At 37.1% G+C, this 12,818-nt stretch overlaps 1 protein-coding gene across 1 annotated transcript; it reads left to right on the top strand.

Annotated features, from left to right (window-relative positions):
• The first annotated feature begins 7,478 nt into the window (after positions 1–7,478).
• LOC133736912 (uncharacterized) lies at positions 7,479–10,295 on the top strand. The gene is made up of 6 exons (XM_062164527.1): positions 7,479–7,824; positions 7,940–8,139; positions 8,571–8,711; positions 8,884–8,964; positions 9,631–9,755; positions 9,890–10,295. Exons 1-6 carry the CDS (start codon positions 7,602–7,604, stop codon positions 9,936–9,938), a joined length of 819 nt encoding a protein of 272 aa, XP_062020511.1. The 5' UTR covers positions 7,479–7,601; the 3' UTR covers positions 9,939–10,295.
• The last annotated feature ends 2,523 nt before the right edge of the window (positions 10,296–12,818 follow it).

Here is a 12,818-nt window from a genome sequence, read left to right as displayed (position 1 = left end):
TCACCTAGAATTTTTGAAACACATCAAGTAAAGTTTCTAAGTGAAAAAGTTCACAATACAAACCTTGAGGATTTAACCTCAGATTTTGATGAAATTGTGTCGGATGAGAATATAAGTGTTGTATTGCCTTTAGAACAAGATGTAACTGATCGAGTCACTGGTCGAGTAACTGACCACGTAACTGTCCCTGATCAAGTACCCGGTCATGTAACTGGTCATGTCACTGACCATGTAACTGACCAAGTAACTGTACCTGGTCATGTAACTGGTCAAGTACCTGTTTCTGGTCAAGTCACTGACCAAGTAACTGTCGCTGGACAAGTAACTGACCATGTCACTGGTCAAGTAACTAACCAAGTAACTGTCACTGGTCAAGTAACTGACCATGTAACTGATCAAGTCCCTGTCAACCCTCAGCCTAGAAGATCACAGAGAGCAAGAAAACCAACTTATGGGGGGGAAGATAGTGACTACATTGTTTATCTGCAAGAAGCAGAAATTGAAATGGACTGTGCAGAGGACAATGATCCGACTACTTTTAACCAGGCTATTGAAAGTAATGAATCTCACCAATGGCAGCTAGCAATGGAAGCAGAAATTGATTCCATGAGCCAAAATGCAGTTTGGGAATTAGTTGAACCTGACCCTAATCAGAAACCTATAGGTTGTAAATGGGTTTTCAAAACCAAAAGAGATGCAAATGGCAATGTAGAGAGACATAAAGCAAGATTAGTTGCCAAGGATTTTACTGAGACTTTTTCTCCAGTTTCTACAAAAGACTCGTTTAGGATAATCATGGCTTTAGTGGCTCATTTTGATATGGAGCTGCACCAAATGGATGTTAAAACAGCCTTCTTGAATGGTGAACTAGATGAAGTGATTTATATGAGGCAGCCAGAAGGTTTTGTGCAAGCTGGAAGTGAAAACTTAGTATGCAGGTTAAGAAAATCAATTTATGGCCTTAAACAAGCTTCTAGACAGTGGTACAAGAAATTTGATTCTGTGATTTCTACTTTTGGATTTACAGAGAATCTTGTTGATGAGTGTGTTTACTTGAAGACAGTTGGGAACAATTTTATTTTCCTAGTTCTCTATGTGGATGATATACTTTTGGCTAGCAGTAACATTAAATTGCTTAAAGACACCAAGAGCTTTCTGTCAAAGAATTTTGACATGAAAGACTTAGGAGAAGCATCCTATGTACTAGGCATTGAGATTAAAAGAGATAGAGCACAGAGACTACTTGGTTTGTCTCAACAGAATTATATTACCAAAGTTTTGAAGAGATTTGGTATGGAGAAGTGTGCAGCTGGAGAAGTCCCCATGTCCAAAGGAGATAAACTAACCAAGAAGCAAAGTTCCAAAAGTGATGTTGAGAAAGAAGATATGGAGTCAAAGCCTTATGCTAGACTTGTAGGAAGTCTCATGTATGCACAAGTCTGCACTAGGCCAGACTTGTCTTTTGCAGTAGGGATTTTATCGAGATTCCAGTCTAATCCAGGCCATGAACATTGGGTAGCTGGGAAGAAAGTGTTGAGGTACCTGCAGAAAACAAAGAATTACATGCTAGTTTATAGGCAAGTGGAGGATCTGAAACTCGTTGGATTTTCAGATTCTGATTTCGCAGGGAACTATCCAGACTCCAAGAAGTCAACTTGTGGATATGTGTACATGCTAGCAGGAGGTGCAGTTGCTTGGAAAACCATGAAGCAAACTCTAGTTTCAACCTCCACCATGCAAGCTGAATTTATTGTAGTATATGAAACTATGTGTGAAGGACTTTGGATCAGGAATTTCTTGATGCAGACCAAAGTGTTAAGTCACATTGTGGCAGGCACACTTGTGATTTATTGTGATAATGAAGCAGCTGTTTTCTTCAGTAAGAACAGTAAAAGGTCAAATAATTCTAAACACATTGATTTAAAGTATTACAGTGTTAGAGAAAGGGTTAAGCATGGTGAGATAGCTGTTTTGAGCATTGACACGAATTCGCAGCTAGCAGACCCCTTCACCAAGGCCTTGTCAGTAGCAGCATTCCAGAAACATACAGCCAGCATTGGAGTTTTAGCTAATCTAGATGCTTAGGTTCAGTAGAGAGTTAATCCAGTTGGAGCAATTTAAATTTCTAAGGTTTTTTGAGTTCTTGTTTTTTTAGTTGTGATCTTTTGACTTTATTTATCACAACTTGTTTGTAATGACATATTTTCTTATTAATAAATTTTGAGGTATTTTCAGATTTTGGTTATTGCTGCAGTTTTTTGTTGAATGTTCTGAAAATTATCGATTTTGTGTTTAAAGTTATACTTGCTATCAGATGGCTTAAATCATGTGAAGCATGATGTTAAGGTTCAAGCAATATTTTTAAGCCATCAGTGTTCAGTGAATTTGCTTGAGTTTCTGGTTTTAGAACCATAAAGTAGGACCTAATATATGTTTACTTGTTGATACACATTAACATATATTGTATCACTTCTGGTTGAACATATGTGGATTGCAGAAGCTTGTGTTAGTGGTTTTGAAACTCTGCATTTTTGTTAAAATGTATACTGTTTCTTGCTCTACATAAGTAACTGTGATCTGACCATGTTGGAATGGATTTTCGATTTGAGTTTGTTATCTGGCGCGCACTTCAGTAAGTTAAGTAGGTTTTGATGTTCTCTGGTGCAAATCATCGAGCATGATATGTGTGAGTCCAAGGGGGAGATTGTAAGATCAAATATGGACATAACACATATCATCATAAAGTAATTGATGATTAGCTTAATATCAATCCTAGTTTAACATGGATACAAACAGTGAATCAATACTAGTGACTTAATAAAGTAGTGTATTAATTCATTAAGGATAGTAATCCATTGCTTAGTCTACAAGAAAGGCTACAAGTTGTGATACATTAGGAATCTAATAGTGAAACCTAAACCGACAAGGAATGCTTTAATGGGAAGCTTCTTGAGGTTTAAGTCTCATATATATACAGATGAATTGGTCCCTGATTACTACCACGACTATTGCATATTGTTCTGTCCATTGAGAAGCAAGTTGGTAAGTAACAGAAGACCACATTCAGTGATCGAGTTAAGCAGCTGCATAAGATGGAATCCATGACAATAATTGCAGAAGGTAAGCCTTGATCTTTTTATGATTGTTGTGCATATGTTGTGAGCATGTAACTATGGTTTTACAGTTTGTACATGTAATAACCCGAAACTTAGTATCACTGTAGAGCACTCTAAGATACCTTAAACTTAGAAATAATCCAAGTATCTTCTAAGCATTTATTTTCTCGATTAGAAACCGATGATACCACATGCTATACTTACAAGTTATAATAGAGTTCTAGGAACTTACTAAAATACCTTAGTTCGTATTTCTTGTGTATACTCGATATTTGTTATTGAGCCCAATACTATTACCTATATTATTTTTGTGATGCATGTCATTTTAGTACTAGTTATTGCTAACACATATTTTGAATATTACGAAATGACATATCAATCTTCGTATTAGTTTGAGAAAATGTGTATCTATGTGTATATATGTATACATGATTCAAATGCCAATACATCTAGAAGAACTAATCTGATTTTTCTTTCTAACAACCATAACATTCCTTGGAAATTTCTTGGAAATTTCCTTGTAAATGCTTTATAGACTTTCAACTCACTTTTGACTTACAAGTAAGATGCTAAAGATTAATTTTTAATGCATCTTTCTAGTCTTTATAAACATGAAGCTGAATCATTTTTCCTTCAAGCCTTAAGATCAAGTGCAAAACTGATTTGGAAGTCTTAGTTGTAGAGAAAACTCACCTCACAAATCCTTCATCCTTTTCTTTCAAGAAACTCCCTTTGTTTTTCTCAAAGAAGTCCAAGCTTGGATCCAAGACCAAAATCTTCACTTCACTTCTGAGTTTCTTAAGTAAGTACATGATTACATTTCTATATTCTTTTGCCTTTAAGATTTATCAAAGTGCATAACCGATGATAAAATGGAAAAGAATCTGTTTTGCTGCAGTCATATATTTTCGTGTTTGATAAAAGTTAATCTTGTCAAAACTAATTATATTTTCAGTTTCTTCATGAAAAATCCTTCAGTTTAGGCTTTTGAATCACTAAAAAAGGTTAAGAAATGAAGAAGTTATGGCTAATCAAAGTTTTCAACTTTTAAACTCGCTGGAAATCTCATACCGCCATCACAACTTCAAAAATTCATATCTCCCTCATTTCTTATCCATTTTCTACAAACTTTATATCAATTTGAAGCTTAGGACCTCTACTTTTATTCTGGAAAGTTTGAGAAGTAATGGTAAAATACACAGTACGTAAAGACTTAAACATTAAAGGTCAGTTTCAAAAATATCGGTTTCAGCACTGTTATGGTTCTTTTACCATTTATGGACTATATCACTCTGATCTGGACTACATGACTTATTCCATTGAATTCCTTATGAAAAATCCTATGACTTGGTCTCTTCACTTGACTATTTCGGACATGAATTGAACAAGTTATAAAAACAGAAAGTTGACAGTACTTGGTACTATTATTTTGATTGACGAATGGACACTTCGGACTAAGATTTCTAATACTATGAAAAGAGGACTACTAACTCTTTGACTACTAACTAATATTCTTTTACTACTTCTAATTTACAGTACCTTTATTTTATTGCACATTTATTTTCAAGTTTAATTTGCAGTACCTTTATTTTATTGCACATTTACTTTCAAGTTTAATTAATTTGCAGTACCTTTATTTTATTGCACATTTACTTTCAAGTTTAATTTGCAGTACATTTATTTTATTCCGCAATTACTTTCAAGTTAAATTATATATATATACACGTAATTATGTATATATATATATATATATATATATATATATATATATATATATATATATATATATATATATATTGATTTGTCCACACAATTTCAGTTATATTTATGTAAGTTTGTTTATATGCTTTGTTACTAGTTATGCAGCTGTTTTATTTACTACTTAAAGCTTACTATGCTTTATTGACGTAATTATATCTGGAGATGTGAAATCGGGTGATTAGTACTACCCCGTGCTTAAGTGAATTACTGGTAAAAGTGTGTTGTGATATGAGAAGTTAGCCTTGGGCCCTAGTCCCTTCAGATAGTGCACTATTATACTCTTAGGAAGGTTGCTTACTTTGAGTATACATACTTGGGTATAGTACGTTGGACCCTGGTATGCTGCGGCTTACCCATGCTTTGGTATTATGGACCCTAGCATGTGGTTTCCCGTGTTTTGGTATTATGGACCCTAACACGTGGATTTATGATTTGTTACCAGTTAATCCGAAAATTCACTAAAATGAAAAGTGTACTTATATTGTTTTGATCAAATATCTATCTGTGATATATTGTTAATATGTTATGGTGTTAAGTGAAAAGAGAATCGAGCATGCATTGTTTTGAGGTTATTTGCACCTATTATTGCTGCAGTATTTGTTGATTCGATAAAAGAGATGTGACTATGTGATATTATTATGAGTTTTACAAATATTGATATATGTGTCTGTTGTGTGTATACAAATACATACTTAAGATTTGGTGTGAACATATAAATGGTTCTCGGTACATTTTTACTTGGTTGTTCAGTTTTGATTTCTTATAAGACACATTAGTATAAGAATGTAAGCTGTACTTACTGGGTCTGTGTTACTCATGATGCTACACCTTCATGTTTTCAGGTAACAAGTAGATGCATGGGGAAAAAGGGGATGAACCTACTAAATAAAAGAAAGTTTTTCCTACTACTATTTCAAGAGAATGAGTACTGTAATATATTTTGCTAAACTTTGGTATTGTACAAATAATGATGTCGTTTTCTAATAGAAGTACTATTCAGATATATCTATATATAGTCTTTTACTTTCTTTCAAAAAGGAAGTTTTATTTAGTTTGGCTCACATCCCAAATTCGGGTACCATATTTCAGTACAATATTGGTCTCAAGTTTGGGGGTGTGACAGTACACAAATGCCATGAAAAAGTTCCAGTTCTTCCACAGCAGCTATTACCATGCCCTCGTTGAACAAAGATCATCTGCAAAAGCTTCAAAGAACAAGAAAACGAAGTCAAAGTGGGTTGAATTTTTAAGGTGTGTCCAGTCATCTTATAGTAAAAAAAATAAAAAATAAAAAATAATTTTCACCTTTGCTTGTTTTACCAATCAGTGACCACGAAAGAGTGAAACCGAAACCGAAACCTAAACCTAGGTTTCGCGAGCAGTGCGGTGGCGCTTCTTGGCTCCGATCTACAGTAGAGCGCTCCAGTGTCGTCTTTTTCCAGCTAAGGGAGGACGAGACTTCTATCTCGGGCGAGACTGTGGTGAGTTAGCCAGAAACGAGTTCGGTTTTGTTTCTCTCGGGCTGAGCTTGAGGTCGACGGTCGTGGTCGATACCAGGCTTGCGGAGGAGGTTTGAAGAGGAGGAGATCAGCGACACGTTCTCGGGTCTAACGGAGGTGCGAGGTCGAAGAAGATCTGCTAGAGTTCGGCTTTTGGATTGCCGGTTGAAGCTTTTGGTTCGTGCTTGAAGGATCAGCCTTGTGCAGCGAGTGCGATCGCTTGTACAGGTTTGGTGGGCGGCGGGATGGTTGCCATGGTCTCCTGCCTGGGGAGGCCGCCAGATTGATTGGGCAGTGACGGGCGACTTCTTAGAAGGACCATATTCGGCCGACTGAGTATTGGGGGCGTAGGGTGTGGGCAGTGGGCCTTGGGCCTCTATCTTCCTGGGTTGCAGAGATGTAGTATAGAGAATTGGACCTAGATTAGCCAATTCCCCTATTCTCTCACACTTGGGTCAGGTTTGGGTTTTTTTGGGTGGTATGTCCTGCTCTTTGTCTTGCATCTGTTCTTAGAATGTTGCTGTGGGTGTGTTGAATGTTGCAATGTACACCAAGAGAGTCTTAGGCGCCAATATGTTCAGGACATTGGTTCCATTTTAGGGCAATGTAGGATTATAGAGTTTTTTAAATTATGTATTTTCTTTTTCAGCAGCTTCTTTAAGATTTTAGTCTTGTTGAAGTATGAACTTTAGTTTTTTTGAATTTCTTTTGGATTTAGTACTCTTTGTGAGCTTGCATTGTAATATGAGAGGTGTTCTGTACCTTTTATGATTGACCGAATGAGGCCGTATGATTTATCATCGATGAATTAGTCTTTCGTTGTCCTAATCTTCGGTTGTCCTAAAAAAAAAAAAACATAATCAGTGACCACGACAACTTCCTAAGTAGTTTGACTGGCTTCACTGGGTGGGTTATTCTACCAAAGACACCTATGTTTGTGCAACTGAGGTGGCGTGATCTCATTAGTCGAGTGACACCATAGTACAGCCAACCTGTAGATCATTCCAAAGCATACAATAAACGGTCCAGATTGTTCTGATCTAGTGATCAACGACGCAGGTTGGTCTACAGAAACTGCTCTACCTCAGTCTCGTGGGCAGTGGTTGTTGAACAAGCCGATCGAGTAGTTTAACTGCTCAAACTAAAACCTCAGACTCGTTTAAGACTCAAATTCTCCTTCTTCTCTCGTCTTTCTTCTTCTTCTTCTTTGGAATCCAACACTGTAATGAAGGGAGGCAAAGGGCCCACCCACGCGGTGGCGACATGGGTCCGGCGACAGCCGCCGAAGATCAAGGCTTTTTTCGCGGTGGTGTCGGGAATGGCCGCCTTGGTGGTCCTCCGAATGATCGTGCACGACCACGACAACCTCTTCGTGGCGGCCGAGGCTGTCCACTCCCTCGGAATCTCCGTCCTCATCTACAAGCTCATGAAAGAGAAGACTTGCGCCGGTAAAAACCCAAATCCCGTTTCTTTTTTGTTTTCGAAGTCTGCATTTCCGATCAGATTTCTCTGCATTTGTGTTTAGTTGAGCTTAGAGATTGTTCGATTTGGTGGGTATTGTAGGGATTTCACTCAAGTCGCAGGAATTGACGGCTCTGTTTCTAGCTGTGAGGCTGTATTGTAGTTTGGTCATGGAATATGACATACACACGATACTGGATTCGGCTACATTGGTGACCACGCTTTGGGTTATTTATATGATTCGGTTTAAGCTCAGGTCTAGCTACATGGATGACAAGGACAACTTCGCAATCTACTATGTGGTCAGTGCTTAGTTCCTCTCTTAACGGTGATACATTTAGTCCAAGAGTGAAATCAAATAATGTTTCGGACTTTGAAAGTGCTAAATTCTTAAGTCACTGGGATATTTTTACCGTTTTATGTTTGGTTGTATTGATTAGTTCGTAGGTGAATTAGAAGAATTTTGTTGAGAATGTATTTGGCTATTTGCACTGCTGAGAGCATTTGGTAGATTTTTTTGTTGTACTTGTAAAAATGTTGAATAGTATTCTTAGGACCCTTTTGTCAAGTTTTTTTACTTTTATATGGTGCTCCTCGTTTTGATCAATATAAAATCAGCCATCTTCTTACCGCTGGTTTCTTAATTTTGGTATTTGGGTGGACTAATGAAAGACTGAACTGTGGTTTTATGTATCATTTTGGATTCATTGTTTCGTGATTTCTTACATTGTAGGTGCTTCCGTGTGCTCTGCTTTCATTAGCTGTACATCCCACGACACATCATTTTATTGTAAACCGAATTGGCTGGGCATTCTGTGTTTATCTTGAAGCTGTATCAGTACTACCTCAGCTTCGAGTCATGCAAAACACTAAGGTATTACAAAAAGACCTGTATGCTTGTTAGTTTGTTTCTGAATGGTTGGTTCATGATTCTCAGGGAGATTATTTTTAACAAAGGAGAATCTGCATTTGTCTTTTGATAAATGATCTTTTGCACTGTTATCATTTTTCTCATCTGTTTTCTTTTACAAATTCAAAAATTTCAGATCGTTGAACCCTTTACGGCACATTATGTTTTTGCCCTGGGAGTTGCACGGTTCTTGAGTTGCGCACATTGGGTCCTCCAGGTTTGTCAAAGACAGATTATAACTCTTTCGGAATTGATGTGTGATTATCTTTTTGCAATGTGCTTTGGGAAGAAATAAGCCATATGAAGTAACTATGCAACAAGCTCATATATGTTCCCCTTATTCTCTGTTCTTTTAAGTATTTGTGATACAAGAGTTTCCAAACACGGATTTATGTTTATTTACTTGAAACTTGCATCGACTCTCATTGGGTTCTTACTGCAGCAGTCTTTGTTTGCTATGTAGTCTCACTCAGTTGCACTACTATATGTGTTGCTGTGTTTGTTTTACTTATTTTTTCCTTTTATATAATGATTAGCTTCAGGCTAGAGGGTTCTTAACTCTATCTGTTATTTACTTTGCTAAAAGTTGACCTAAGCTGATAGTCATTATTATCCAATAGAATTGAAATTTCTAGGTTTTTAAGATTATTGCATTTTGATGAGGTTGATATCCACTAACCTTAACTAACCTTATATATTCTTCGTGGTTGGAAGTGTTCTGCTACTACCTGACCATTAGTATGTTGTTGATGATATTCACATATAAGCATATATAACCAGTGCCTTGGCCCGTTGAATTTTGTTTTTTAAGAATTTTCCCGTTCTAACCTCAATCTTATATTAGTATGTGTCTAATATTATTACATCTGCCTTATTTGGACAGGTATTGGATTCTCGAGGACAGTTACTGACAACTTTAGGTTATGGGTTGTGGCCTGGTATGGTTCTTCTCTCAGAAATTGTCCAGACCTTCATACTTGCTGATTTTTGCTACTACTATGTCAAAAGGTGAGTATTCCTGTTTTATTTCCCAACTGAGATCATATTGAACTTTTGACTTAATCCTCTAAGCGTCACTGGCAACATGTGATCTGTCTTATATGTTCTTGATGAGCCTCAAATGACTGCTGTTTTGGTTGCAGTGCTGTTGATGGGCAACTTGTTCTACGCTTACCCTCTGGGGTTGTCTAAGTCTAAGCGGTTCAGTGTGCAAGATCAAACTGCATCGCTACTAAAAAATTTGGGAATGTTGCCTGCTCTTTTGAATCCTTTTCTTGTGCGGCTATTAAGAGAATGGTTGAAAGTCATAGAGTGAACTGTAAAGCGAGGGATGTTTTCTCACTAGTCAGGTTTACAAGGTAGTCATTAGCATATACACTCGATGTCTAGAAAACCTCCTAGCATAGACTTTTTGTGATTCTGCATTTAGTTTCGAAGCGTTATCAGTGTATGCTATTCTCTCTATGTCCTTCGCTGGTTAAACGGGAAAGACGTGTAACTTGTTTGAATGGAAAATGTTATGTAAACGTAATACGACATTTAAGCATACGTGTGAATCTGTCAGTCTATCTCTGCATCGTGACCCAGATTTTGTGTTCTTATACTGCAACTGCAATTCAAATGGCCAATGAAATCGGGTGGGAATGGGGTGGGGTTTTTTTTTTTTTTTTTTTAAAAAAAAAGAAAAAGAAAAAAAAAAGGCCAATGAAAATGGAATGTTGTATGAGAATTGACATTCTATTTTTCTTCTTGCATTGTCAATACTCGTGAAAACTACAGGCAGAGGAGGAAGGAACAGGACAAGTGAAACAAATCAATCACAAATTAAAGCCAATGTGTAGGCTTGTACAGGTGCAACGCACCATACATGGTCGTTTCGTCACATTCTCTTTGCCATACTCGTTTTCTTTTGAAATCTTCTATATGTAAAGACTCCATGCCTGGCAATGTGCATTGTTCACCTGTTTTGGTCCCCAACCAATATAAAAGGTATGTCATCGAAAAAACCAATATAAAAGGTCAAAGGGGGAAGCAGAGAACGAAACGCTGGTTTGGAAAGTGAATATATACGTGTGGTTTCCTTCATTAGTTTATATTCTTTGGGCTTTACTAGTTATTAGTTGTCAATAATCCACCACTATTTAACTTAACATTAACACTGTGTTGCTAGAGTACTCCTGGCTAGGATAGGACGAGCTAGATTATAGAGGTTGCCAAATTGTGATTTTGGCGTTTGGTTAGAATGAGCAGATTACAGCTGTCGAAGTTGAATAATTTAGTTGGCAGGTAAGTGACGTAACCTACCCCAGCTGCAATGAGTTCCATTCAATATTCATTCAAGTTGAGAGTCCAGATAAGCTTCAGTACTAGAGGAAAGTAGAGTTGCCATCAATCATCATCATCACCTTCCTTTGTAATTATAGATATTATAACTGTGGACCTTGGGTGATGCACTTGCTCACAACACCCACCAAAGCTTAGCAAAAAAAAAGAAGAGGGGACTGTTAAAATTGTATGGCATCTCTCTTTTTGCAAGAGTTTGCTATTTGGTTTATTACTTGGCATTGAAATTCGATCCTAAAAAAGCTTAATGATTGGATCCTGGACTTAGCTAGTTTGGTATACTACAGTGATGGGCAGGGGAAGGGTTTATCCAATCCCAGTAGGTACCTAAATGTTTAATTAGTTTCTGACAAAGAAATAAGAAGGTGTGTGTTTGACTAAGCTAACCTAGCCTGGCATAGCACAGTTGGTACTTGCATGTATAATTGAATTGAAGTTTTAACATTTCTGGCATTTGATACTGATTGAAGCTAGTAATGGCTGGCGAAACACTGCAACAAGCTATTATCAGTGCCAAACATGCACAGCAGACCTTCATACTTTTTGTGATTCTGCATTTAGCTAGTGTCGAAGCGTTAAGAAATTATCAGTTAATGCTAGCCTCTCTGTGCGCGGTCTTGGCTGGTTAAGACTCAAGATATCTAACTTGTTCGAATGGAGAAGGGTATGAAAACGTAATACGAAACATACTGCTTGTAAAGTTTAACAAAATATCCAATTCCTTCTCTAGATTCATATGGTTGGCAGTCTACAATATTGTTCACCTGTTTTGGTCCCCAACCAACATAAAAGGAAAAAAAGGGGAAACAGAGAAGGAAACCGTGGTTTGAGAAATGAATATACGGCTGTGGTTTCCTTGCATGGCTCCACAATGGAAGATCACAAAAAGTCCAATCGATCTGTAATTAGTATTCTTTGAGCTTTTTTAGTTTTCTGTAGCATTCTAATTATGACTCACATTAGCTGCATTATCAATAATGTAACCACCATAAAGCTTCCGAAGATTTAACTTAACACTAACGCTGTGCTGCTAGCTTAGTCGGCAGCCTCCTAGGTAGGTCTATATATAGAGATGGTGCCAAATTGGGATTTTGGCGTTTTCTTTAAAATGAGCAGAATAACACAGCTGTTGAAGTTGAACGTGGAGCAACTTAATTAGCACGTAACTTAGTACACGAGTACTGCTGGGATGAGTTCCTTTCATTCGAGTTGAGAGTTGATATAAAGCTTCTGCAAAGGGCTTTAGAGTGGCCAGCAGTCATCATCACCATCACCTTCTTATGTCGATAATATTTTCAAATTTTTTATATTTTTCAGATCTTTGATATTTCTTCGATTCTCGATATTTTGATCATTAATGAAACCATCCTATAAAGCTTTGTGATTGGGTTAATATCGGCACTGATAATGCATCAGAGTACGTATTACAGTAAGTAGAAAGCAGCTTAACTTAGTTGGCAGACTATAGTGATACGCAGCTGAACTTAGTTAAAGAAAGAAAGGTACTAAGCTAGCCCAACATATATGGCACAGCAGGTATTTGTGTGATTGAATTGAAGCTTTCACCATTTCTGGCCTTTGATACTAAAAGAAGGAGTGACCTGCCAAACAAAGCGAAAAAGAAAACAGAACATCTGAGATGTCGAAATTAATTGGTTTAGTAAACTCGTTGATTAATCCCAGCCACTTGATCATAAAGCAATCCAGCATGCACCATAGATTTTTTTC

The sequence above is a fragment of the Rosa rugosa genome, chromosome 3, assembly GCF_958449725.1.
Source record: "Rosa rugosa chromosome 3, drRosRugo1.1, whole genome shotgun sequence".
Lineage (NCBI taxonomy): Eukaryota > Viridiplantae > Streptophyta > Magnoliopsida > Rosales > Rosaceae > Rosa > Rosa rugosa.
Note: the sequence above shows the minus strand (reverse complement) of the source record. Positions and strands in the feature narration are given on the sequence as shown.